The sequence below is a fragment of the Stegodyphus dumicola genome, chromosome 6 (genome assembly GCF_044657685.1).
Source record: "Stegodyphus dumicola isolate Sdum_Otavi_A_Nest chromosome 6, ASM4465768v1".
Classification (NCBI taxonomy): Eukaryota; Metazoa; Arthropoda; class Arachnida; order Araneae; family Eresidae; genus Stegodyphus; species Stegodyphus dumicola.
Window position 1 is genome coordinate 166353626 of NC_140773.1, and position 23251 is coordinate 166376876.

The 23251-nt window shown below is 33.4% G+C and overlaps 1 protein-coding gene across 3 annotated transcripts in view; it reads right to left on the reverse strand.

Moving 5' to 3' along the window:
- The window catches only part of LOC118184571 (diuretic hormone receptor-like), a 413066-nt gene that overhangs the window by 231006 nt on the left and 158809 nt on the right, over positions 1-23251 (reverse strand). For all 3 annotated transcript variants that reach the window (XM_085819142.1, XM_085819143.1, XM_085819141.1), the window contains one exon: positions 10511-10633. In XM_085819142.1, the coding sequence (XP_085675268.1) occupies positions 10511-10633 (123 nt within the window). The remainder of the gene's footprint in view (positions 1-10510; positions 10634-23251) is intronic.

A 23251-nucleotide genomic window follows, 5' to 3' on the forward strand; every position in this document is an offset into this window, starting at 1 on the left:
CTCACTGGTGCATCAATTTCAATGTAATACAAAACCTAATAATATAATCTTACCTCAGCTAGCAAAACTTAGTAACGTGGCCCCGTGAGGTCGAAACACGCTCTATCTTACAATCCGATAGCCTCATCTTAAATATCCTTAACCTGATTTGCATTCTGCCAGCGAAACGGAAAGAAGAAGTGACAGTAAAGATCTAGATCATAATAATTGGTTAGATTCACATATTGGAACGTTACAAAGTATAAATGAGAATCATATATAGCTACCACAGACGTTTTATGTCCTAAACTCTTTCTTGATTTATATCGTAAAAATACTGCATAAATATGGCGAATTTAATGAGACTGAAATATGGTTCACTTAATCACATTAAACATGAAAAAGCATATTAAAATCAGAGATGAAAATCATCCGCCAGCATCCGAAAAGTAAAATTGCTGATGGCTGGTAGTTAAGAATGGGTTCAAATCCAAATGAAAAGGTTGGGTGCATGGGAATTTTATAGTTTTCCTAATATTAAATGTAGCCATGAACCAATTTTCTTTAAAACGTCTTCCACGAAGACAAGGCTTTCCTTCAGTAGACACGCCTTGTGGTCCTTGCCAAAATATATATAATTCAGTCCTTAGAAGGAATCCTTCCTTAATTCGAGCAAAATCAGAATACTTCTAGTAACTGAAAGCTATGCTTTTGCTTTTAAATCTCAAGCATATTCATTTGATGCCATAAAATCAATATTTTTATGCAATATTTACTATACATTTAAGAAGATTTTGCTATACATCTGACCATTTAAGAACAATTTAACTCACCTTCCTCATTTGCATTAGAAACAGTATGGGATAAAAGTCTGTTCATTTCTCTTTGCAGACGCTTGTCCACATATCACTCTTGCATGTTCGCAAAGTAAAACCCGATTTGTGAATTGACAATTCGGTCGATTTTTCAAGTGATAAATCGCATAGAATTCAGGTCGATAATGCAACATCTTTAAGTAGCTAACTTTCACCAGTCTTTCCGTCTAGAAGAGATTGTGCATGAACGTTGTAGTATTCCAAAGAACTGTTCGATTGTATTGATTTTGCAGTACGCTTTGCTCCTTTCCAACACAATTTCAAGGGATAAAGTAAAATATTATTAACAATATATTGTTAGATATTAAAACGTTAATTTAAATTTAGTTTTGCAGGGAATTTTAGAGTCATTTTTTAAAAATATAAAATATAAAATTTGAGAATATTGAAATTTTTGGTACTTTTCCATTATGCACCTGTACGCTTTTTGGCGGCAGTGAAAAAGAAGCCAAACACACTCCAAGACCAACGATAATGCCATCTGGGGACAAAACCATTTGTCTAATCACACACACGCACGCACCGAAATGCATAGCAGGTTCATAACAAAATAATGCACACACACAAATGCGAGGCAGGTGCATAACAGAAAGTACCAAATTTTTTAAAGTTCATTTTGAGTATCATTCATTTTATTATAAGTTTTTCATAAAAAAAAACTAAAAGCATTACAGTAAAAACATCCTATATAATTAAGTCTATGATTTTATGCCTTTAGTTTCTATTTCAAATTTATTAAATAAAATAACATTATAATAAAATCATTCATAAAATTTACTATAAATGATGTAACAACATCATAATCTTCAAACCAAAAACATCATAAAATAAAGTGAAATTAAGTATACTAACATAAACTTAGTATAGATGTTTAATACATATTATATTATTTAATTTCATGCTGTAATTTATGCTTAGTTTTATTAATTAGCAATTTTCTGCCTTTTTATTCTGACATGCTTCATTTTATTTTACACTCATTTCCTAGTGAAAAATAAACTAGAATCTAACTCCGATTTTACTTCAGTCTTGGGATTTTTTATCATGAGAGATAATATTCTTTTATAGTAATAATGTAATATAATGCAATAAAAAGAAGAAAGTATCCAATAAGCTTGAAATTTGTATCATGAATAGACCTTGATAGGACACGCAAATGATTACATTACGGTGCATATGCAAATCGCCCTAATAACGACGTTTAGAAGAACGATGAAAAGATAGAAAAGTAGGTAGCTTTAAATACTTGTTTTGTATGTTTTACAGCTACTCCTTTCGGATGAAGCTTCAGTTTGCTTTGTAGAATTTCTCTTATTTGACATATCAAATTAGTTTAAGTTCTGTACCTTTCCTTAACCTCTCAAGCTGTTTTGTTATTTTATATATGTAAATAATTTTTAGCTCAAAGGAGCGTTAGTCCAGAAGTCTATTAGTCCCAAAATTATTACACTATTAGTCCCAAAACGAGATTTTGCGTTGAATCACTATCAAAGTTTGAATCCTTTTCAAATTGTTGCCATAAAATATTATCGCCCTGTATTTATTACATTTAAAGAAATTAAATAATGAAGAATCTTCATGGAAGTGTGCATTTTTCTCGCATTGTGATAAAACAACTGTACCTACAGCCATCAAATTTTGAATAACGTAGTCCTCCAACCGAATATGGACAGCTGGAAGCTCGAAGTTTTAATTTCGAATATATTTTATTGAGTACTTTATATTTTGTAAGACCTCCACGAATTTTCGCTTAATAAACGTAATGATTTCAAAGCGAGCAATGGCAACACTGCATGGGAAAAAACATTTTTGTCTCCAGAGCACGAGACTGTCTATCAGAAATTCTAAAAATAGGCTGTTTTAGAAGATTTTTAGCCCAAAAGAACATTAGCCCAAATTATCTCGATACGTGTTGTATATGTGTTATACGGTGAAACATCGAAATCTGGAGAATGTCGACTTTCACCGGTTAATGTCAACATTCACATAGCCGTTTGGTGTATGTCCGAAATATTTCCCAAATACTCTTATTTCTGACTTACACAGGTAAATGTCGACATTCACCATGTACTAATGGTGAATGTTGAACATATAAGAATATTATATTTTCTTCTCCGTAATTCAGTGACGAAAAAACGCACTTGAGACTTAAAATAAGAACTTAAGAACATAACTTAAAAACACACAGTACATTCAAAATGAGAAAGGAAAATAATAGAAGTTAAAAATTTACTAAATTATGTGATTCAAATCTTATTTATTGCAACAAATTAAACTATTATGACACTTTGAATTGCACAAGAGGCCCTTGCTTTTACGACTGCATTTATTTGTGGAAATCTTCTTTTTGCAATGGCAGCGTGTACATATAATCCTCTCTTTTCGACCTACATCAAAGCATATCTGTGATTGTCGACATAACCGGTGAGGGTCCGAATATACAAGAATGTAATGCAATATTCGATCTTTCACCGACGTATTTGGTGAATGTTGACATTCTCCAGTGAAAGTCGACATTCTCCAGTGAAAGTCGACATTCTCCAATTTCAGTCTTTCACGGTAACATATGTAAAGGAAAAAAAACTGTCCCTTTGGATGTAATATAAAATCTGAAAGCTTTCTAATTTTTTCCTTAAATTAAAATGTTTTTATTAAATATCTATTTTTAAATGTTAGTGAACACCTTGTTTCAAATGGCTATTGAATAAAGCATTCATGTCTTACTGATGCTGAGGAATGTTGATGCTATTGTAAATCTGAACTTCGACTGAGAGTCGAACACATAATCGGTGTATCTGTAGAACAGAATTCTACCTTGCTCTACAGGAGCTTTAAATAGTATCTTGTTATGCTGAGCGTAATGTTCTGGGATATTCTTTTAATATTTCTGTTTAGAGAAGATTATATACCAGACAAAAGCAGTATCAGTGAGCTTATGCTATGAAAAACGTCATTGCTTCAGTGCCGAATCCAGCAATAAGTGTTTTCTAATTTTTGGTACATTGCTTTTAAAGAGGACCATCATAAGTTAAAATACTAAATCTTAATTTGTTTCTTATTTCTTTTCAATATTTATTCAAAATGACAAAATAAATATGCTCAACATATTTTATTCAAAATTCTCTCTAAAACATCATAACGTCATTTTAAAATTCCATTCAGTATCGAAGTGACGGAAATGAACAAATAAAAATGCGAATTAAAAGATTTTTATATCAAACTCATTTCAGCAAATGTAGCAATAAGCAATTCTAGTATTCATAAATGTGACAGTATTTTTAAGATTTATCTTAAATATGAGTTTTATTAAATAAGACATAGAATAATATTAATTGCTTTTCCTCGATATTTGCATCTCGGTTTTGTTATTAGTTTACACTACAGCAAATAATTGTTCTTTCAAGGTTTCTTATCAACACTTATTTATTCTATTATGTCTCAGTTTTTTGTTTCTAATACACTACTCCTTTGAAAGGCTACCTAATATATTTCAATCTAACTTAGCCTTTCGTGGATTAAACGGAAATTTTAAAGTCAATAGTTCCTTTAAAACTCATTTCAGATGTCACCTTAATTCTTTCATGCTCAATGAGAGTTAATCTTTACACGAGAGTTTCGGAAGTTCTCGGCTACAATACATTGACTTCCTCTCTAAGTTCAAACTCGGAATATAAACTGATTTATTCAGCGACTTAAAACCGAGCAAAGCCTGATTATAAAATGGCTTCGCATGTAACAGGAATCTATATTTTCGAAAATATTTCATAAGGAAAAACGAACTAACACATAAATTAAGTAATAAGCCGAATACATATATTTTAATTATATTCTTCGTTTATAACACGAACACAGTTTTCAGGAAAAAAGTTATCATCTTACAATATTTGCGTCAAAACCTATCGTAAATTGACTTGTGTTTATTTGATTGTATTTTAGTGTTTGCGTAGTTTTATAGTATAATTTATTGCTTTTTAGTCCAAAGGGGCAATTTTCTCTAAAGGACTATTAATTTTACATTTTAAGTTGAAAACTATAAACGGCGAATCACTTTTCAAATTGTTGCCACCAAATATTATATGTATATTTAAAGAAATTAAATAACGAAGAATCTGTATGAATATATGTATGTTCCTCGCATTGTGATAAAACGACGGTACCTAGAGAAATCAAAATTTAATAACGTAATCTTCCATAGAATATGGGCATGTGGAAGCCTTAATTTGAATTTGAAATTTCTTTTATTATCGATTTCATATTTTGTAACGCTTCCATGAATTTTTGACTGAAAACCTAAACGATTTCAAAACGAGCAATAGCAACACTGTACGAAAAAAAACCACTTTTATCTCCAGTGCGCGAGACTCTGTATCGTAAATTCTAAAGATATGCTCATTTTAAAATTATTTTTCGATATTTCTGTTGAACTGAATTTTATCGTTTGAGTACATAGAACATGATATTTAATAAATAAAGGTAACACACCAAAGGTTAAAAAAAACGCCCCTTTGGACGTAATTAAAATTCTGAAACCTTTCAGATTATTGTTATTTAATAATTAACTCTAAAGGACATTACCTCAAATGGGCTGTTAGTTTCCGAAACGAGATTCGGCGGAGTATCACTTTAAATTTCTGAATTACTTTCAAATTGTTGCCCCGAAATAATGTCGCTCTGTATTACTTTTAAAAGATAAAATAATGAAGAATCTGAAAGAATGTACGTATTTTTGTCGCACTGTGAGAAAATTCCGTTACCTAGGACTATAAAATTTTGAATAATGTAGTCCTCCACCTGAAAGCCCGAATTTTGAGCTTCGAATTTTATATTTTTCAAACTTTAATGAATTTTTAACAAACTCAATGATTTGAAATTGAATAGTGGTGGCACTGTGAGGATTAAAACATTGCTATCTGCAGCGCACGAGAGTGTATATTCGAAATCCTAAAGATAGGCTGTTTTTAAATATTTTGTGATTCTGTTATTCAGCTGAATTTTGTGCGGCGAAAGTGCGAAGAACATGATATTTAATTAATAATATAAGTTAATATTACTAACAAATCGTTAATAATAGACAGACAAAAATAATGTTTTAGAAAAATGTATGCCGACACTTAACACTTCATCAGGAAAAGGCAAAAAGACAAAAATAAATAGGTTAGTAAGAGGGAGTGCAACAGCAGATTAGACTACGAGCTCAGCGAGAGCGATGAAAAACCTTAACAAACCATTATGGACGACCGTTAAAATCTTAAAGTGTTAATCAGCCGTGTTTGCTAATAAAAATAATGTAAATTTGGACTCCAAATCATTGAAAATCTAAAACTGCTTCTTCACATTCTTTATATAATAATTAATGCCAATTAATTTAAGAGAAATGTATTCGCGAGCTGTGTAAAATTGCTTCATAGGCCGCCGCTAGTTTGAGACCACTAATGATGTGAAATCTATCGACTTTTAAATTGTGGAGAACTTGGAATATAAACAAAAATAATTTTTTCTTTTCATTGAGCTTGTCGACAACGTTTTACTCGCTGCGATTTCTTCACGAGCGCTTTGTTAGATATAGCTAAAGTTTAGGAAGGCTTTCCTAATTTTGTATTGTACATTTGATTTAACTAAAACCTATGTTAGTGCCTACACGCAAATTAACGGAGTTTTCATTCTGTAAATGTTTTTCAGTTTGTGTTATAGTTAGGTCAACGTGTAATAAACAATTTTATTTTGGTATTACCTTGGTTGCGAAGAGTTTAGCTAAGGAGTCAGATGGAAGGAAACGTCGTTCGACGATCTTCTAGGGTTACTGAGTAGACTAGTTTTGATTCTAAGATCGAGAGTATCAAGCATATAATAATCCTTATTTTAGTTTATTTCTGTGTATAGTTGTCTGTACTCAGGAGGAAGTTAAACAAAAAGAAGAAAAGTTTCAAGCTGTGTGCATCTGCCAAGTAATAAATTTTATTACGGTAATCAAATAGAAAAACCTTAACTTATCCGAAATAATTTAAAGAATTGTGAACAGGCACGCGAATTAAAAAAAGAATAAACTGCGACAAAAAGAAAAATCTGTCTATTAAAATATATATTTTTCCACCTGACAAAACATTTTAATCAACTCATCTTATGAAATTAAACCAAAATCAATCCATGAGTAAAAGCATTTTACTTGAAACACTTCATTTGGCACCTAGTTCCTTATAATTTGTAACGCATTGCATGAAGTCAGAACAAACGCAATCCATCAATAAACTCATTTACTTCAAATGGCTCATTTGGCTCTCCGTTCCTTACAGCAATTATAGTTTTCACTACACGGTGATGCGAAACATTTGCATCTTTTCTGAGCAAGAAGCGCACATGCAAAGTGCAATATTATCTTCAAATTAAATATTTATTGTTTGATAGATTATCTACTAAAATATATATTCAATCTGTTGGCATGGTGGTAAAGAAGCTGTTTGTCATTGCCTTTGGCCTCGATTAGAATCCTAAAGAAGGCATGGATATTTGTAAATGCATAGTGTGTTTATGTCATAGGGCTTCAATATCGTCGAGGTAAAGTCCTTTCGAGAGGTTAATGGTAAAGAAAGAGAAGTAGGAGATTCTCAGATCCGCGAACGGGAATTTCTTTACAGAAAATGGAACTGGCTATAGACAATATCCTACTCTCATCTGAAAGGTGCGCAAAGCATCAGTCATTGACAGGCGCGTTGGTCACAATGAATTCGTTGACCACAATGAAGTGATCCGACAAAACGCAATTCGGACATAGCATAATACTTTTATACTAAAATATTTCTCATTATTAAAAATTAATTAGCAATACTTAATCATTAATTACTACTAGTTTTTAGTCAGCTCTTAAGTGTTACACTCAAATCTGGAAAACCGTACCCCGAGTTTTTGCCCCGGATGAATTCGAATGAAAATTGCATTGATTATCTCTAATATTACTAATTATCTGTCTAATTTAAATGTTGAAACTGAAGGTAAATATGAAAAAATACGAAATAAAAAGATAAATATCTTGTAAATGTTTGTCTTCCGTCAACGTACGAGGGCTATCCAGAAAGTAGATTACGTTTTGGAATAAAAAAATAAACAAAGTATAGGAAACAAATTTTATTATATACAGATGAAAGCCACACTCAAATACTACTTTTCTACATAGTCACCATACAAATTAAGGCATTTATCGTAGCGATGTACGAGCTTGGAAATTCCTTCGTCGAAAAATTCGGCCGCCTGCGCCTTCAACCACTTCGTTACCTCTTCTTGCAGCTGTGCGTCGTCATCAAAACGCTGCATAGCCAGCCACTTCTTCATTGCTGGGAATAGGTGGAAGTCGCTCGGTGCCAGGTCGGGACTGTACGGCGGATGAGGAAACAACTCCCACTTAAAAGATTCAAGAACTTTACGAGTGACATTTGCCGTGTGGGGCCGGGCGTTGTCGTGAATCAACAAGATCTTAGAGCTCAACATTCCTCTGCGCTTGTTTTGAATTGCTCTTCTGAGTTTTTGGAGAGTTTGGCAATACCTTTGAGAGTTTATTGTAGTGCCTCTTTCCAGGAAGTCCACCAAAATTACACCTTTTCTGTCCCAAAAAACAGTCGCCATCATCTTCCTTGCCGACATTGTTTGCATGCATTTCTTGGGTTTTTGGGGAGAACTTGTGTGCCCCCACTGCATTGATTGCAATTTCGTTTCACAGTTCACATGTTTCACCCATGTTTCGTCACCAGTAACGATGCGATCGAGTAAAGAGTCACCATCCTTATGGTAAGCGTCCAAAAAGTTCAACGCTGCAGCCATTCGCTGATTTTTGTGGTCCTCTGTCAAGATTTTTGGAATCCATCTTGCACAAAACTTGTGGTAACCAAGCTTTTCGCTGATGATTTCGTGCAACAAACTTCGCGAAATTTGTGGAAAACTCAAAGAAAGTTCCATTATTGTGAAATTTCGATTTTCACGGACTTTAGCATCGACTTTTTCGAGAAGTTCGGCGGTCACTATGCTGGGTCTCCCACTTCGATCTTCGTCGTGAACATTGGTTCGGCCATTTTGAAATCTTATGACCCACTGACGCACTCCACCTTCAGTGATAATGTTGTCCCCATACACTTCACGAAGCTGCCGATAGATTTCTATCGGTTTACAGTTTTTTGCAGTCAGAAACCTTATTACTGAGCGCACCTCGCGGGATTTTCAATTAACGCAGACATTTCAAACCGTCACAGTATCTGAACGGAGCACAGCACGAACCTCTCACTAGCACGGCTAGATGCAGACTGAGCTGCGCAACGCTCTGACCCCAAGATGGCCGCGCTAGCCCCGCCCCTAGCGGACACAGACGGAAACGTAATCTACTTCCTGGATGGCCCTCGTACAAGATAAGAAAGCCTGCATCAGTGCATCAGAGATTACTACTTTGAATATTACCGAAAAATACAAAGAACAACATTCATATCAAAAAGGAAAAAGATCTTAAACAAATAACCGAATCTAACCGTATTATTTGATGAATGAATGAAGCAAATTTTATGAAATAATTAATGAACAACAAATATCCACGTGTAGGTTTCTATGATCGGTTTCTAAAATAACACACAGCGCAATGAAGTACGCAATAAAGAAAAGAAATTAAATCAATCTTTCCTGCTTTCGTAAATCAGTCTCTTTATCTTAGCGTGGAGTACAGTTTAAATCAACATTCGCCATCTACGAAAACACTTTACTTTGATGAGCATAAAGTGAAAGAATTAAATTAATTGCACTTTAATTAAGCGGCAGGAACTAAGAAATGAAATTTCCTACTAGTCAGTCAATTCATTTCTGCTCACTTAATCGGAGCTTATTATCCATTTCGCTGATTACTAAAATTAATTTTAAAATTTTCTGAAATTTCCAAGAGTTCCCACAGTCTTTACTTGCAAATCTGTTAAATCAGTAATTAATTGCTGCTTGTGAGGGTGAAGAATATGCTTTAATTTATTTTTTGTTCAGAACTATTTGCAACATCGTCCATTGCTTTTTTTGTTTGCTACCTCTGTATTTCATTGAGAACTTCTGTAGTAATTTTGCATTTTACTCTTTAAACATATTTATACATGGGTTAATATGCAAAAATGAATTTTCTGTTCTGTTTGATCTTTTTCTTCGTTATTCATTTAAATTAACACCAAGCTTAGTACTGCGTTCAACAATTTATTAATTAGGTATAAATTATTACAAATTATTTACATGATAGTGATTGCAAGTTTTACTAAAATGTCTTTGAAAATACTGTAATTACATTCAAAATCATGTTTTTCTCCCTATTTGCTGCGTAAAATGCCAATCTTTTTCCTTTTTACCAAGTAAATGTAAACTCTATTTCCAATACAAAAAGTACTTTAACCTTCTGTGACTCGGTTAGAAGTTTCAAAATTAACTAAAGTAATTACTTAATATCCGTCTTTCAAGTGTTTCAGTCTTCATATATAACATATTTGCCACAGTCGTGTTAATAATGCATAATTAATGTATTTAAGTTTATTAATTCAGAAGTATTTAAGTTTGCAGGAATTCTTAAATTGCATTAAACAGTTCCAAAAGCTGAAAAAAAAATTTACCGTGAATGACTGTTTTCATACAATTAAAATGTTTGGTCTTTGACTTACCACTTACATCATACTTGACACCATTGAGTTCAGCAAAACAGGGAAGTCTTGCCGTATTGCCGGCCAAAGTCATAGGCCAACATGATACACCATCCCATGTGACCTTGCAAAATGAAAGATTTTCTGAAATGAAAGATATTGCAAATAAGTATTTTAAGGTCATAAAAATTGCACGAAAATGCTGTTTACTTTGTAATCTAATTTTGTAGGATTTAAGTGTCTCAATAAAAGCTCTTTTCAATCTATGATGAGCTCCACAATCAGTTAGGTACATTACAAGGAACTGCTATAGTGATCTCGAAGTTATTAGATTGCACATGAAGCTTTTATCAGTAGAAAAAGTAGAAAAATACAATAATCTGTAAAAGATATCTAATTCGCAAAGGAATGTCGAATAAGACTGAACGTGGATTGGTTATGGCTAATTGTTTAAAACTAAGGACTACAAGGCTAAAGAAGGGATGCGTTCATAGAAGACTTTCTAAGAAAACCTATGCTTCTATTTACGTTATACATGTAGAAATTAGAAATCTGTGCCTGTTAAGGCACTCAGCGGAGAATTGTTACTGAAACGTAAGTTTTAAAAATAATAAAAGTTTTAATAAATTAAATCTAATAATCGTAAATTTTATAAGTTATCACATTTGAAAATTCATCAATTGTTACTAGGGATTTTGCTTGAAACATAAAAGTCGTACAAGAACAAAATATATTTCTCGCTTCATAAGTTTTTTAATGTTTGTCATTAAAGATTATTAACAGACTTTGTCAAAATGTCCGTTAAACTAAGCAAAATTTAATTAATGCAGTAAACTATCTGCCAATAAGTATTTGAACATCTGTGATACAAAGGATAAACAAAATTTATTCCAATTCAATAAACGGTAGAGCCTCCACGAGCGATAATTACAACCTCAACCCTCCGAGGCATGCTTTATAGAAGTCCTTATATGACGACTATTGGAATTTTCTTCCATTCTGCTTGGAGAAGGCAAGCTCCTTCACCGATATTGAACCCCTTAATTCGGCGATCCAACTCGGCCTAGGGTTTTTCTATAGCGTTCAGGTCTAGATTTGGGGAAGTCAGTACATTCTGTTAACCCCATTTTCACCATACCAGTCCATGGTGGACCTCGCAACATAACAGCTGGCGATGTCGTCCTGAAAGCAATATGGATCCAACTCCTAAAACTGCCATAACGTAGGAAGCACACTGCCATCAAAATAGTGCAACATATCTCGGTGTTACGTTTACTATGAGTTTAGACCAAGGGTTTAGTACTTACGAGAAGAAACATACCTAGATCATAATTCCAACTCCGTCGAACCTTACTGTGGGCACAATGCATTCTTGCAGGAGGCGTTCTCCTGGCAGACGCCAGACCCAGACTCTGCCGTCCAAACGGTAGAAGATGAACCTTGATTCGTTACTCTAGAGACTCGTTTTTTCATTGCTCAATGGTCCATTGGCGGCGTGCTTTAACCACATTAACCAAGCAGCGTGTGAACTGCTTATGAGCAACAGCACGACCATCAAAACCAAGCAGATATGCTTTCTTACGGATGTTATTCATCAAAACAACACCCCGGCTGCCTCTTGAAACTCCTGGAGTATGTGTGCCATCGGTTAGGTGGGTTGTTTCCGAATTTCTCTGGACAGCAGCCCATCTAGCCGTTTTGAAGGACTGCTGGCTCGAAGCACATTCTGATAATCACCGCTTACCTTCCACTTCTGAATCACATACGCCGTTGTCCAATTTGGATAATTCAGCACCCTAGATATGTCTCTTAAGGATCGGCCATTTTTGTGATACCCGATGATTACACCATTATCGAAACCAGATAACTCTGCATGTCGTAGCATTTAGCATGTGGCTAATGCCAATGCTGTTTCCTATACGATATTTAATGGTGGAAGGCACAACGTATATCAGGACCGCAGATATCGGTATTTGCATGGATGTCCAATATCCATGAAAAAATTATTTAAAATATGATTTCTTTACTTTCTTTATCTCTCGTTTACTAAATGATAAATTTTAAAATCTAGTTTATATTTAAGATTTAAAACTTAGCAGGTGCCTGTTTATGAAACAAGAGAAATAAAACTTAATTGCAAATACCTGTTTTATTATTTTTTATAATTATTCGGTGCTTCGCTATTATACACTACACGGAAAAAGAGAAATGCACAGTGGAGAACGTTTTAAGTATTGTATCCACCTTACAAATATCTTATATCCACCTTACAAATCAGGAAAAACACCAAACCGCCCATATTTCCAGCCCGTTCCCGCCGGGACTCAAACCCTGGACTAAATTATCACTATTCAGTATCTTTTACTGCTCGGTCCAGGTGTTTATATTTAAGTACTTAAATAATATGTTTTTGTAAAATGTAGCATACGTTTTCCAAATTGTAGTAGATACAAAGTGTAGCAAAAGTCAGGGAACACTTTAAAAGCATTATTGTAGTCAAACGACCTGCATTACAAAGTATATCATTTCAAAGAGTAAGGCTTAAGTTCGTTTTATCACTGCAGATATTACGTGAAACTTCATATATCGTCGCTAGGTTCTGTCGTGATGAAGATGGCATTCTCTAGAGCTGAGAAGACTTTCTGCGTGCTAGAATTTGAGAAAACGAAGATCTCATCGGATGTCCAACAAAAATTTAGGATGAAGTACAGGAAAATACCACTAATCACAAAGGCAATCAACAAGTCGCATATAAAGTTTGCTAGGTATTAGAGTCCCAAGAAGAAAAGTGGTCAGTCAGATGTGAATGCAAATTACATTCAATGAATGAGAAAGGCTTCCCCATGGTGTGCGAAAAAATTTGTATGCACAGCTTCACGATAGTTGGAAATATCAACAATGACTCTGTAGTGTGTCTTGCGAAAACAAATATCAAACCTTACAAACTACAGTTAATGAAAACGTTCCTATTTTAAAGAAAAAGGCAGCGATTCCAATTTCGCAATGACTATGCATAATTATTTACAGAACTTTAAGCTACACAGTAGAGAAATTTGAAGATATTGCAAAGATATCTAAGTTCTCATTTGTTGTTATAAAATAAGTTATGAAAGAAGGTGATGGTGATATTCTTAAAACGTGAAAGACAATAAATAAGCAGTAGAAATTTTATAAAATGGCATGGATTATGAGCAAAGCGAAAAAATATATTGACTGATGCACAAGGCGTGGCAAAAGTAAAATTTGAAGAGTTAATTACTTAGCAATATTTTCTTGGACAAAATATGCTATACAATTTATTCTATGATATACATCATTCTTTTAGACTTAGCCACTATGATGGCTTAAGATATTATCTAAGCAAGGTCGAGATTTCCGATGTCCGTGTAACAAAATGCAGTGTCTTAATTATTGAGTGACACTGTTGTTCTGACATTCTCCTGATTCTTGAATTTTGTAGCCCCATGATGACCTTCACAACAGAGAAGAGATGAAACTTATTTGGGGCCAAATCAGAGATACCGCATAGATAGTGTGAATCTTCCACTAGACATATTAAGAAAGTTCTCAAACTGAAGTAGCACTAGGATCCCTATCACAGAAAAAACGTTCACCTTTTGTAACGTCATGTGTGATTCTTTGGCAGCGCAAATGAATTAGAAAAGATTAAAGTAATATACATTTTCTTATTATGATGATCATGAACTATTTTAATAGCGTTCAAGGTTTCACAGTTTTAAAATGGTGCTTCATGATAGATAATCTTCAAAATGCTCAAAAAAATGGAAAATTATTCCTTTCAATACGCTCAAATGAGGAAAGAATGACGATGAAATCTGTGGTTCAAAACATATTTCACTTTCACTTCTTACTTCACATCCTTTGAGTCAATTATTTAAATGCAGTCACGTCACATTTGCACTTAAAGTAAATCTCTAAGATTTCACCTCTAAGCTAAAAGTACGTGTGCATCTGCGTGCACCTATATACGTTGTAAGGTTTAGTTTAATTAATGAGTTATTTTATGTTCCGAAACTGAACTGTTACTTCTCTCTTTCCGTTTTCCTTCAAGAATACAAATTAGCTCGTGTGTATTTAAGCGAAGGTTTGAACTTATTTAGACAGAACAATCAGCCTATTATTGCTGCGAACTCTACTGAATACTCAAATAATGAACACATGAGACTCTCTTTGAACACTTAGGATAGCAGTTCACCCTTAATGTGACACTGATGAACCCAGAATTTATCACACATGTTTAAGACCTTTGTTGATTCTTGGATCTGCGCCCTCAGCAAGCCCTACACCTGACATCACTACTCCAGGTAAAACTCAATATAATACGCAAGTTGAATATTAAAAAGACCCCGAGTCTTAACAGAATTATCAACAACATGTTACGCAATTCACCTTCCAACACTATCACCAAGTTCACTGGAATTATCATTGCCCGCCTGACTCCAATTATTTTTCCAATCCTTAGAATAGTGCCAAAGTTTTTGTTCTCGCCAAGCCTGGAGAGGATAGCATCAAAGTAGAGAAATTTCGCCCCATGAATTTGCTTTCCAATCTCAGCAAAATTTATGAACGCATTATCTGAAAAATGATGCATCCATATCTTCAGTACGGATTCAGAAAGCAACTGTCTTTTTGAAAGTAATTAGTCAGGCTAGCTAAATTTATTGCTTCAGCTCTGCACCATAAGAAATACACGGCACTCCTTCTGACAGACGGGCCCACTAGCGGCCGAGCGGTAAATTCGCTGAACACTGGTAGTTCGGTCCGAGGTTCGAATCCCGCAAACGGGCTGGCTACATGGGTCTTTTCGTGGTTTTCCCCATGTGTAACGTGTATACGAGTCAGTTTCCCTTAGAAAGTCCTCCACATATCCCTCCCCCTTAGGCAGATAGCCCTAGTGTGCTTTGCCATAATTAAATACACCTTCTGACAGACGTAGAATAAACATTCAACCTCGTCTGTCTTAAAGGATTGATCTACAATCTGATCAAAATAAACTTTGGATGGAAATTATTCTTCTCAATTCCTTCTTTTCTGACCAAAACTTTAGTGTCAGTCAAGGAAATGACTATTCAGCTTTTAAAAACATCATTGTAGGAGTGTTCCAAAGATTCCTGTCTTGTGACAATTCTCTACTGTTTTACGTAATCAATTTTCTCAGAGATGAACTGGATAATAACTCAATATTAACTTGCGATTGCGACAACACAGCGGTAGCCGTCAGCTCTATCCAAACCAATAATGCCATCTCCAAACTCCAGGATTTTGGTTTAGATAACGAGGACTGGTGCAGAAAATGGAGAATCAGTATAAATGGCTCCTATTGGTAACGAGGCGTAAGATTCGGAAAATAACAATGAACAATCTCTACTTATTCGCGGAGATTGTAAACTTGTAAATAATGAAAGTTATCTAAGAACAAACAATAAGACAAGTATTGTCCTAAATTGTTTTTCAAGTTCTATAGCCATCTTATCAATGCTATTATACTCTAAAAGACTATCTTTTGATTCATTCATATAGCAGCATCCCTGGGTTTACAACCAACCGTTCACGGAATATTTGTGCAATCATATTGAAATATTTTGCATTGTGCTGTTAAAATTATGCTTATATAGAAAAATAAAACAGAAGGTATAATCATTATTATGATTTGTTGAAAATATAGGGTATAAATTTAGAGGATTAAAAACTGTATAAACGAACAGAATGGTGTATCACAGTACGATTAGCATTTAAGGACCTATGACGAGGATAGATTTGGCTTATCACAAAAATAAATTTTACTTCAAATTTTCATTATTAGACAGCGTGTCTATATACGTCTATCAGATTAGAATGTAAAAAATAAATATTGTAAATATTTTTTCTTTTTAATTTATAAGCTTATTACAGTATTATCAAGTTTAACAGAGTATTTAAGTTGTATTTACTCATGTCTAGTTCTTTATATGCCGAAACATAAATTGTTCGCCTAACCATTCATCTTCCATCCCTGAACCTTTGACTCCCCAGCACTCTTTTTTGAATCCCCAACACTCACACAAAACACACCAAAGTGTATCGTGGACTTTGAGTTTTGAAACGTACTGAAACGCAATAGTTTACTTGCCCCTCCCTAAAACATAGGCCTGGGGAGCCTGCAGTCCAGCAACTTTTGTAGTAAAGTTAATTTCGTTAGCGAGGTCACCTCACTGATATGATAACTGTCCCAGTAGATTGACTGTCCCGCCGTCATTGAAAAGAAAGAAAGTATTATTAAGTACATTCAGTATATCATGAACTCATAGTTTCACATTTTCTTCTAAACAGCTTGTGCCTTTTCGTGACATTAACACGGTGTCTAACAATAAAACATTGAACTAAATGTTTCTTATGAGGAGACAAATTCCAGCTTTATGATAAGATTTTATTTATTAGCTGCATTCTGATATGCCAGTTTTTTAGACTATTTGATTTTTATAAATTGTTACCATTTATAAAACATTTTGTAGATGCTTTGTAAAATATGAATATAAAAGATTTTGGTTAAAATTGAAGTTGAACTCAACTGCAGAATTCAACTACAGTATTCAAACCTTTTAATACATTAAAAGTAAAATTTCAATCCAAATGTTTGGTCTCACGAAGCAAAGCTATAACAGTAATGTTTTAGCCAAATCACCTTGCAAAGCTGTCAAAAATGTTCTGAAAATTAAATTGTCTGGTAAGTACTGTTTAGCATTGAAAATCTTAAAATTTGCTTTTGGTGACATTTCTTTTTATCTTCTTTTGAACCAAAAACCTCTAGAGGCGGTACTGCTAATGCCAAACCATTGCAAATCTAAAACCATTTATCGGTATCATCATTAGATATTTATGTAATAAGACAAAGTTATTTACAAATGAATCCTCTGGCTTTATATACCAACTTACGTACTGCACGTGTTCTTAATATTCAGAGAAATCAAGAATGAAAATACCTTAAATTTTTAGATTTGTGTCTACAATATTTCTTGTGACATGTCATGCGCCAGATATGAGTTCTACTTTCAGAACATCAAGCTTATAACCGAAGAAAATTTAAAATTTATACTTTAGAATATGTGAAGTTTTTATTCATTGTTATTATGTAATATGTTCTTCGAAGGCAGTACGACGAACATCTATCAAACTACCAGAACATCTTGCGAAAGTATTTGCAGTTTAAAATCATTGTCTATATGTTTAAGGACAGCAACTACAGACGACTGAGCGTTTCTATCGGCCGACGTAGAGAATAAGGTTTGAGAGAATTTCCCCCTAGCTCATGAAAAGGTAACCCTGCTAAAAATGCCCCGTAGAAACCCATAAAATATTTTTACGGGGAATTGGCCTACGGGTACCCGTACAGCTCTGCGGGTACCCGTAGACCAAATCCCTGTAAAAACCCACAGACAAAAACCCGTACAACTGTACGGGTACCCGTAGGCCAAATCCCCCCGTAAAAACCCATAGAAAGAAACCCGTACAGTTGCACGGGTACCCGTAGGCCAAATACCCGTAAAAACCCATAAAAAGAAACCCGTATGGTTGTACGGGTACCCATAGGCCAAATACCCGTAAAAACCCATAGAAAGAAACCTGCACGGCTGTATAGGTACCTGTAGGCCAAATACCCGTGAAAAACCTGTAAACAGAAACCCGTACGACTGTACGGATACAAGTAGGCCAAATCTCTGTAGAAACCTGTAGAACTGTAGGCACTATAAACAAAATCCCAGTAAAAACCCATAGCCAAAAATCAGAACTTTATATGCATATCCATTGGCTAAATTTCCATTAAAAATGGACCTACATCCATATATAGGTCTAAGCCTTGTAAAAACCAGTAAACAAAAGCATGTACACCTATACAGGCACCTACACGCCAAATCCTGTAAAAACCACTACACAAAAATCCACAGACCAATAAAGGTACCTCTTGGAAAAATCGCTGCACAAAACAGTAAACAAAAACCCATAAACAGAACCAATAGCATTATACCATAGTGGAGTATCCATACATAGAATCGTACATAGAACGGGTATCCATATACAGAATCCCTATAAAAAACAATACATAAAAATAGAACTGTAAATCAAATTTCCATAAAAACATAAACCAGCAGAAGTACATAATTAGCACTGGTGAAATGTACAGAACTAAATGGCGGAGAAAGCATGTAAAGTAATTTAAATAAAATTCAATGCGAATAAATAAAAATTTTAAAATATCTAGAAGCCTACGAGCCCCTTTCCTTCTTAATACACGTCAATATCTATAAACATATTACAAAATATTTGTATAAATTCTCTGTACAAAATTTTAAACTACCTTTATATAATTCTGAAAATAAAATGAATAGAAAGATAATAACCAAAGTCATGATTCACAACCATCGAATGATATATGTACATATATATATGTAAGAAAAATAAGGAATATGCAAAAGATTAAATTAGCAGTGTAAAATTAATTTTCCTTCTCTATTCTAAAAACAGTAATCTTTCTGCACTGCATCATTTCAAGATTAATTCATGTCATATGACTCTTACATAATTTGATGCTGTAAAAGAAACTAAAACTCAAACAGCCAATAGTAATTTTACAGCAGTATTAACTATCAAATACGAGTAAAAATGCATCGAGAACCAAAATTAACTCGGTCTGAATTAAGATTTCACCCTTAACATAACGCATTTGCTTTTTACGCTTTGGCCTAGCTGGATTGCAGTCTATCTGCTCCTTGTTTCTTACTACACATTTATCAAAAATGTTAATTTTTGGAATAGGCATAAATCATGTGCCAACGTGTTTGTGGCTGCAACATATTTGCTGAAAGAAAAGTTGAATTAAATCTACCTCGACTGCCAAATTTCTTATTCATTGTGGATTGGAGTTTCAACATCTCTAAGCCATCAAAATTCTTGCTGTTCATTATGGATTCAGCTGCTTGTATTGGACTACAGAATCTATTACATATATATATAATATCATTTCATTTGATGGTTGCGAATCATTACTTTGACTGTATATATATTATTGATTTCATTATAAATATATACATATATGTAACTCACTGCTGTACCTCACTGCATATATTTGTATTTCAGTTCTTTAATTGGGAAATTAAACAATTGTATTTAATCACATCAGCTTGTTTAATAATTTGATACCTAATGAGAAATGTATTGCCAAAGGATGGTACTTTCTAGCATCTGTTTAAATTTTAAGTTACCTACAATGCACTAAACCGAATTAAAAAACAAAACTAGAAGAAACCCAAATTTTCAGGAAGAGAAACATTATAAACAAGCAAGCAAAGAGAATACGAGACTTGCAAATTAGAAACTTAACATAGAGTTCAAATTTAGCATACTTGCTATCCTCTTAAAGCTCGCTTACCAATGATAGTAACACCGTTCAGCTTATTATGACATGCATACACATAGATGTTTTGCGTGAAAGGATGAATCCAAGAATATAATGTAGTGAAGAAATAATAATATATAAACACTGTGTCAACCCCTTATTACAATACTTTGAATGTTACCTGTATCTCTCAAAAGATAAATGAAACATGAAGATAACATATAATAAACTTAATAATACCCAAAATACAATAAATTATATTGTAACAAAACCAATTTTAAAAAATTTACAAGTTTCAACAAATACCAATTCTCAACGCACAGTTCGGGAATTAAGGAAATATCTCATAACGTATAATGTTTTATTCCGTATCTTGTAGTGGCCCAGTTATTGCATGAGAAATAATTATTTTTTTATTTCATATATTTGTTTATGTGTTTAATTGGCCCAGTTATTGCATGAGAAATAATTATTTTTTATTTCATATATTTGTTCATGTGTTTAATTATTTTATAAAATTAACTTTAATATTTTGTTAATATTAATATTTATATTTCTTTTATGCTGAATGGCAATAAGTAGTTCATATTTATATTTAAATTTCTTTATGCTGAATGGCAACTAGTTCTAGTTCTGATTCATGATTGCTAGGTTTTGGTTTCAAAACGCTGCTCGTAGCGTCGCATTTCGATAGCCGGAAAATAAAATGCAATAACTTAGCTATTTGTTTATAATTCATGCTGTTCCTAGTCATAAATTAATTTTAAACATTAGTAGCCAAGGCTACAATCTCACTTTTAGTGCTATATAATCTTCCACAGATTTTATATCAATAAAATCTATAACATAATGGGTATTTATACTATATGTAGTTCTTGATGTAAAAAAGATCAACTTTCGTACTGTAAAAATTCCATCTATGTGAATAAGTATGAATATACTCCTATACACATAATTATACTAAATAACTAATTTAATGAAACTAAACTCCTACAGAAAAATGGGGAAAGTGTAGAATCGCCCACTGCTTGGCGTGTTTTTAAGAATTGCACATACTCGGTACACATCGACCTATTTTCACTTAAAAAAACATCCCAGAATTGCACAAAAATGCCATTGCGCATTCCTTCGATTTTAGTCATGTACGCATCGACCTATTTTCACTTAAAACGTCAAAAGAAAATTGACAAAAATCCAATTCCTTTTACTTTTGTAAGTGCCAAATAAATAAGTGGACGATTCTGCACTTTACGCGAAAAAATATATAAAAATACCATTTACCTATATATATTAATAATTTATTATTACACAAGGTTTTTCATATATCATCTCAAAGGAACATAAATGTTATTTAATTAATGTCCTGACAAATGTGCCATTATCAGAGGTGGTCATTTAAGAAAATAACCACTATATGAGGTTTCAACTTAATGTAATTTGTTTCAAATAAATAATTCACTTTTTATACTCCCAAGACTAGTACATTTAATATTACATAAATCTTATTCACAAATCTATAGAGCAATTCATGAAAAACACATTTGAAATTTTCTTCATCAAACTAATAATAATGAAAATTAAAGTATGCATAAAAATGATTATATGTGTTTTAACAAAATAGCACAAAATATTTAATGCAAAAATGTGGTTCTAGTCTCATACTTGTAAAGAAAAATAGACCAAAAAGAAAAAACAATGTAAGCTACTATGATCATCTAAATTTTCACATAATTTTAGTAGTGGAAAAAAGATTCCTTAAGCTTGTATGTCTTGTCTACCCCCATTCAATAAGTAATAAACACATTAAGTATTTCAATGTTTATTTCATTAATAACTTACCTCTTTTGCTCGCGAAATATAATTAGTACATTTTTTAAAACATAAAAAAACATTCCTTTTGTTTGGCCGCATCACATTAGTCGAAAAATTGAATCATGCAAGATCATTTTTAAGTAAGGTATGCTCAAATTTATTAGTACATAATATTCAAATGATAAAGCAATCTACATGAACAAGCTTTAAAAAGTATTTCTAAACTGTAAACAAAACAAAAAAAATTTCCAAAATACAGTTTCAGTAGAATGCAAAAACTATATTTCTGCATCTGCACACTGAACCAAATTATCAAGTCTGAAATTATCACTTTTCAGTCTTTAAGCACATTGTTTTTCAGGTTAAAAGTAAAGATGAAAAATCAATTTCACGCACAGAAACTCCATTTCAGAACTAGTCAGTTATCAGCAACGTTCTCTCAAACATTAGACACGATTACACGTGCATGGCTTTAGTTGTATATTCATAGTCAGTGCTGGTATTTTATTATTTATTACTAATTTCTAAACAGTAAAACATAGTAAAATTTGTAATACAGTAAATCCTCGTAAATAATATATTGCATTACTACAACCACGAAGAAAATAACACCACCATCGCACAACGACTAGAGCGGCGCCATATTGCTTGTTTGGGAAACTTCTGAGCGTGGGGGAGGAAAGGGGAATTTTTTTCCTCACGTCAGCGCTAACAGAGAGAAAAGTTTTGCGATTGTGAATGAACTTGTTCGCGTTAAAGAGATGTTGGTTGATACCGGTGTTTATTTGTAATATCAGAAATGTAAGTGCTTATGTGTGTGTATTCAGAGAACCAACTCATAGCAAAAACCACCTCCCTAAGACGACCGCCTCTGAAAGAGACCAGCATTTCTGAAAACCTAAGTATACTTTGGTATTGAATATTCCCTCGGTACTTACGTATTATCGCAACCAGGTTGGCGCTACTTGTAAGTTTCAGTAAAAAAGTATGAATAGAAAGAAAAATGTACATTTATTAATTACAGATAATTTTTAATACAGTTTTTTATATTATTTTGTTTTAAAATATAAAATAGCAATTAAACCCTTCCGGTTTCGAATTTGAATAAGTTGCAGAATTATCTTTTCGGCCGAAATCTTTTGGCTATTGCTTTTAGCACTGATTGAAAACCGTATTCGCCATAACCATGTACACGTCGACTTATTTTTTTTTAAAAAACATCCCAGAATTGCACAAAAATGGCATTGCGCACACTCTTGACTTTATCCATGTACACTGCTATTTTCTCATAAATTACAAAAATTTGCACGAAAATGCAGGAAAATTTTGTGAATCTCCACATGCTCTTTTTACAAAACTACGTATAACACGTAGGGTTGCCGTAAGTAAGGTCGCCAAATTTGGCAATTTATGCAAATTTTGGCCTGGTTGCGATAATACGTAAGTACCATTCCCTCTGGAAGGCTACCATTCACAAAGAAAACTCTGCGAGTGTGGCTGGTCGCCTTAGAGAGATTCATTCCGTAGGTGCAATCTCCCTAAGACGACCACCTCTAAAA